Source organism: Magallana gigas, chromosome 10 (assembly GCF_963853765.1).
Source record: "Magallana gigas chromosome 10, xbMagGiga1.1, whole genome shotgun sequence".
NCBI lineage: Eukaryota > Metazoa > Mollusca > Bivalvia > Ostreida > Ostreidae > Magallana > Magallana gigas.
Window position 1 is genome coordinate 18136356 of NC_088862.1, and position 6658 is coordinate 18143013.

The 6658-nt window shown below is 34.3% G+C and overlaps 1 protein-coding gene across 1 annotated transcript; it reads right to left on the reverse strand.

The window, feature by feature from the left end:
* Positions 1–2926: 2926 nt before the first annotated feature.
* On the reverse strand, positions 2927–5392 carry LOC136272371 (uncharacterized). Its single transcript, XM_066073845.1, has 2 exons — positions 5301–5392; positions 2927–4957 (listed from the first exon to the last, which is right to left on the reverse strand). The coding sequence occupies exon 2, from the start codon at positions 4948–4950 to the stop codon at positions 3286–3288; it is 1665 nt and encodes a 554-aa protein (XP_065929917.1). The 5' UTR covers positions 4951–4957; positions 5301–5392; the 3' UTR covers positions 2927–3285.
* Positions 5393–6658: the final 1266 nt, after the last annotated feature.

A 6658-nucleotide genomic window follows, 5' to 3' on the forward strand; every position in this document is an offset into this window, starting at 1 on the left:
GACAAAATGTGATCAGAATAGCTCACTTGAGCTTTCAGCTCATGTGAGCTAAAAAAAAACGAGAGAAAAGACATAAATAAGAGATTTGGCAGCAATCTACTTTTAAATTAATTAATACATGTAAATTAAATTGAAATTAAATGCCAGTATCTTTGTTAGGAAAATGGGCCAAAAGGATACTTTTTTTTCAGATTGAATTTTTATTTTGAAAGTAAAGATGAAGAAGTTGATGCTGTTAATGTAATCTGAAACCTGAAGTTTAACCTTATGAACGTGTCTAAACGATTTATAACTTTTATTGATATTTTGGTGGCAAACTTATTTATATAATACTATTAAATTAATTTGTTAAAACAATTATCTTTATCAGAATGAACATTTACATGTTTTGTCAGGTGTGTGTTCAAATCACAATTATCTATTGAGATTTCTTTTAAAGTAATGTTCAAAAATGAAAAATTCTTATTCGTGAAACTTAACTAAATGTACAATGTTTGTTTCAAAGGAATATCGAATAAAAATCTGACAACCGAAAATGGTTCACGTTTCTTAGAATAAAACGTTTAAAAATTGCTTTTGTAATTTTTTCTCTTTTATTAAAATACATTTTTTATTAATGATTTGTTAATTCCGTGATTAGTGGTGGCTGTAAGATTTGAGAGTGGCGCCTGCGCACAAGGTCTGTACTTCCGGGGGGTAGATACTGAGGTCAGCAACGTCGCTGAACTTGGTGTGTACGCTAACAAGATGGCTGAGCTTTGTCTAAAACAGAACCAAAACAGTCGAGTATATAAAGTCGCAGATTTATAAAAAGAAAATCCGGTCAGAGAGAGAGAGAGAGAGAGAGAGAGAGAGAGAGAGAGAGAGAGAGAGAGAGAGAGAGAGAGAGAGAGAGCTCTTTGACCAAACACACAAACAAGTTTTGCACCTTAATTAAACTGTTATGCAATAAGGCGAAATACTTGAAGAGTTTTATTGATCTAGCCTCCTTATATTTCCATGACAGATTTTCTTTTTGATTGCCAAAAAGCTATAATATTGCTGTAATTGTTATGCTTTTACCGTTACTTAATAAATAAGATCAGAGATATAAATAACATAACATAATAAATTGTTATTTATGTCTCTGATAAGACATAGCTAAACTGCTAGAGAAACTGCTGTTTTATAATTTTATGATTTTCAGAGTCTCGTATATTTAACGTTACAAAACTGCATGTTTCTTTAAATCTGCTGAGGAGCAAAGCCCACTGACATAAACTAAAAAGTTCATTGATCTAGCTGGTGGAGGGGAGGAGAAATCAAACGTAGTACTAAAAAAATAGACAAAGGCCTTGTCACCCCCCCCCATTCCTTTTCCCTCTTTCATATCCCATGAAAATACAATGTACTAATATATAACTTTCTCTTGAAGTGAAATTTGTAGAATACTGTGTCACATGATCAATGTATGAGATGCTGTAAACAATTATTGGAACCTAGCACAGATCCAATACCACTGTAAACAATTATTGGATCCTAGCACAGATCCAATATCACTGTACACAATTACTGGATTCTAATAGATCCAATATCACTGTAAACAATTATTGGATCCTAACACAGATCCAATATCACTGTAAACAATTATTGGATCCTAACACAGATCCAATATCACTGTAAACAATTACTATATTCCAATAGAATCAATATTAGTTAGACACAATTCGTCATGTTGTCTATAAGACAATCACCTCCTTTTAGCCCCCCCCCCCCCCTTAGACACTTTCCCTCCATGCGGACGAAATCACAGGGACCGAGCCCGTTTTAACATTAATTTCAATGTAACCATATGATAAATAAAGAAAATGTTATGGTTACATTGAAATTAATGTTAAAACGGACTTGGCCCCGTGGATAAAATGCCTAATTTTGATGAATCATTTGCCGCCACCATGTTTATGTACAAACAAAAACAATTAATTAATCTGGTTGCTATACATGATTTCTTGTAATCTTAAAGGCCAAACATTTTTACCGGGTGGTAAATCTCAGGTGAGGGCGGGGCTTAATTATTAGAGGTGTGAAAGCCTCCGGGGCTTGCTGTCTACCTGTGGTCGTGAACGCTGCTAATCGCTATACACAGGAGGCAAATTAATACACAGGAAATAAAGAATTAGTCAGAATTGGTCTTAGTTTAAATATTTTATTGTTCTAATGACCATACGAAGCGATTTTATACGGAAATGGTATGTGTCGTCCGAATTTTCTCTAAGCACACGTGTGTAAAGCACAATTGAACAATGCCGTAAATTAATTCTGCTATAAAAGTTTAACTCAGTACATTATGTTTAGCACTTGACATGGTTTAAAAACTTAATTTTAACAATTATAATAGTATAAGAAAACCATACGATCAGTAAGAATGTGGAATGTAAAGACAGCCATTATACGTCGACAATTAATGGAGTTCGTTTTCCATGGAGTGACGTTTACATGCACCAACTTCCAACTGAGTGAATTACCAGTAAAAATAGGTTTAGTAGCACAGTGTGCGTTTGTTGTAAAAAGAAAATTTTATATGTTTTGGAGCTGTCCATGCATGTTCGTGGAATTTATTAGGTCACACACATTCAACATAATTCAAATATAAATTGTGCGTATTTTCAATCACTGAATAATTATTTTTCATAATCAATTTTAATACTGGTAATGTTTAAAAATCAATTTTCAATTCCCCCTTTTTAATTCATGACGGAAGATATCAAAGATAACGTTGTTAATTGCTAGTAAACAGAAATCCGCGGACCTGGCAAGATCACGCTCGGACGATCACGTCAATCAAACTGGGTGCTATTGTTTCAAACTTGATTGACAAGCGGCATCATTTTGAAGTTTGTACACGTAAAAAAAGGGGGCGTTTGTAAAATGTTCGGCCTTTAAGTTTACATGTATTGTACTGTTTGCATTCTACTTTTACAATAGTATATCATATATCATAAGTAAATATCAAATTAGTTATGTAAGTATGAACATTTCCTTTAGTCGTACAATAACTCAAAATGCGTGATGAAGTTTTTATTTGTGCTTTAACGCATGAATAGGCTAAGTGTATTCACATGAAATTGAACATCGCAGATTTTCAATACAATCATAATAAATTACACTGAATGTAAATATTTATTCATACATAGTATGAAATACATGTGTTCTGCACCCCTGATATGAACGAAGTTTACTTTACTTACAACAAATGATCAATTCATGGAAATAGTCTTGCTTAATCTCTATCACCCAGTTTGGTGTCTATCTGAGAAATTTTATTTTCTTTACATTGCCTTTAAAATGTTCGGATACAAACAGATTGTCATTATTGTCCACACATAAACCATACGGACTCTTCAGATCACAGTTATCAATGTAACGGAGAAACTGTCCATCCTGATCCAGAATGTGGATACAACGGTTGCCAGGGTCTGCTGTCAGGACACGACTCTGACTGTCTGTTGTGATACCAAATGGGTTAAATGGTTCATTTTTGGTAACTGAGGGATGACCGATGTATCTCCATCTGAGTTTCCCGTTCTGATTAACCACCACTACTGCTCTAGCCTTATAGTCAGCTACACAGATGTCATGGTTTCTGTTTTCAGTGATGTATTTAATTACAGCACTCCCCGAGTACAGAGGTTTACCTTCATCATCAAACTGAATTGTTTGTTTCTCTGTAGATCCCGAGTAACGGATAACTTTGCATTGAGTTTCATCATCACTGATCATGATAACCAGGAGACCACCAGTAGAGGTGACACACAATTTACTAGGTATCCATCCTTGTAATCTGATCAACTCTTCTGTTTGTCCATTATTTACTTTATTCACTGTCTTTGATTTCCCGTCACTGAAAAGTAAATTCCCATCACTGTCTACAGCTATATCATTGGGTCGTTGTTCTGATTTGTTGCTAACTGTATGAAGCAATTCACCTTTCATGTTAAAGCATTTGATATCCTTTGTCGATCCAAATGTCCAAACACAATCTTCATTTAGATAGGTGACACTGAAAAGTTTTTCATACCCTGTCTGTATTGTGGCAACAAGCTCCGGTTCATCAAACAGTTCTCTTACTGAAGTGTTGGGTTGGTTTAGTGACAAGACATTCTCTTCTGTAGCAGTAGACAAAGGAGTTATCTGCCCTAACATATTATACAACTTTTCATGGTCTAATGGTTTTGGAAAGAATGTTGGCAGTGCAATCTTTACTTTGGGTGGCAGCTTGCTGAACTCTCTTATCTTAGAGCTGTATTCAATCGTAGGAGATACTTCAGTGGATTTTTTTATTTCTTCTATGGCCAGTAATGTTTGTTTTATGAGAGCCTGTATCTGTTTGATTTCATCCAAGTGTTTCTGTAAAATGTCTCGGTGTTTTACTTTTATCTCACTGATTTCAGTTTTCATTTTATCGATAACGATGTCGATTTCTCTGTGCCATTGCTCTCCTAGTTTGGACATTGATGTCGTTAGTTTCTCATATCCTCCATCCAGGCTGGCAAGCTGATTTTCCAAGTCGAGTGCAATTTCTTCATAGGTAGGAGAAATAAGATTTTCTAACTTGTTTGCCTCGTCTGCAATAGCATTTTTCTTTGTCGTGTAAACTTCGGAAACTTCTACAAAAATATGTCCTTTATGTGTTTCTGATGCAGTACAAGAAGAACAAACAAATATGTCGTTGCAATTCTTGCACTGCAAGTCACAGTTTTTGTGTGGATGTGTCCCACATTTTGGGTAAATCAGAGTTGATCTTCGCTCCCCAAAAGGGACTATTTTATGTTTGTCATATTCATCTGAGATGTGATCTACTACACAGGGCTTGCAGAGGTTGACATGACAAAAGTCACAGTAACTGTGTACTATGGCGGTCTCACAAAAATCACATCGGTGCACATCCTGGGCACTAGAATGAGGATCCATCGTTTTTCTAAAAATTTAATGAAAAAATTAAATGAAAAAATTAAATTAACTGTTTGTCTTTAATCCAGAACAAAACGTAGGATTAATTGTTAATATATTAAGAGCCAACGTAAAAACCGTATGTTGAAGCCCTGCTTTTTTCAAGGGTTTACAATAACCAAATAGAATGATCAACTTGCATTAACTGATAAGCATTTAATCATAAAATATATCTCTTAAAGGTCAACTCATACAGAAAATTAAAACGAAAGTACTTATAGTTGAGAGATATTAATTCAAAACAATCAATTTTACATGTAGGTATCTCAATTTTCGTCTAATAAATAAAGTCAATTATAAGCGGCACAAACCTTGTTTAAAACAAATCAATTTACATATTCGTCGAATCGGACATCAAACATGCAGACGTGTACGCGTAACTTAAACATGGCTGAGCTTGCTTGTAAGGAATGTAAAGAATTCAAAACAATTAGAGTTATTCCCCGTGTATCATAATTCTGTATCCCCCCCCCCTTCCTTATTGAACAGTCACGATGACTGAATTTCAAATGAAGTACATGTTCGAGTTTTAACAGATATTCTATACAGTATAACGTAACTATTCAAAATAAACCAATGCAGCATTTTATGCATGAATCTCATTATGCTTCTATTATGAAATCTTATAGCACGTACAATTCAGCGGCCCATTTTTTAAATGACACCTTGTAATGTAATACTTCTTACATTCTTTAGATAATACATTATAATGGGTATTTTGTGCATGCTGCCATGATTTAATAATTCTATTATTTTTTATTAAATTGACCTACAAGTATCAGAACAAAGGAGAACACGTGCCTAACTGCGCTTGAGTATCCTATGGGTTTAAAAATAAAAGGCGATTAATTATATGTAAACATTACACACCTTCATAAATAATGCAAATAAATATCTTGTAAACAAAATATCGTTTTATCCTGGATAGGAAAATTCCATGCAGGTTCGTAGATTTAAACCATGACTTCCTCCATTTATATTTTGCCAGCTTTCTGAAGGCTGTATAAGCATACTGTGATAAAATTTAGGGATTCTTATTAAAACTAACAACTGAAATGGAGGTGAAATCCGATTTTTGAAAACAAAAACGAAGATGCAGGAATAGCTCTGGAGAACATGGGGGAATAGCTGTTCACTGTTCGAAAGATGTTCCAAGTATACAAGACGAATTATGAAGTTTTAAGATGTTCATAGTTTTATCTTCTGTTATCAAAACATTCTTGAAATTTAGAAAATTATAGTTTTTCATTATTTTCATTACTATTTGAAATCGGAGTGTCTCTTATTAGTCCCCTACCGGTTTCACCGAAGGGAACTATAGCTTTCCTCTACGTCCGTCCGTCCGTCTGTTCGTCCGTATGTCTGTCCGTCCGTCAGTCTGTCCCACTTCAATTTTCCACACTTTTTTTTCTTTATGCGTTTGAGGAATAATATGAAATTTGCTGAACAGCTTTAAAATGTCAAACTAAAAATCAAGTTTACATGCACTTTTGTAGCGTCTGGTTGACATATTTTCGGAATGACAATGCATACAATCCAAAAGATGTGAAATGTGTTTAAGATATCACATTCTTGAATGATTATTAAGATTACATGTGTTAGATAATGCTTCTTTATGTAGGAAGTTGACATTGTTGACATTCCAAAATTCTCTGAAACAGTGGTTTAG

Coding starts and splice junctions, on each gene's coding strand:
- LOC136272371 (XM_066073845.1), bottom strand. CDS start 4,950: ATGGATCCTCATTCTAGTGCCCAGGATGTGCACCGATGTGATTTTTGT.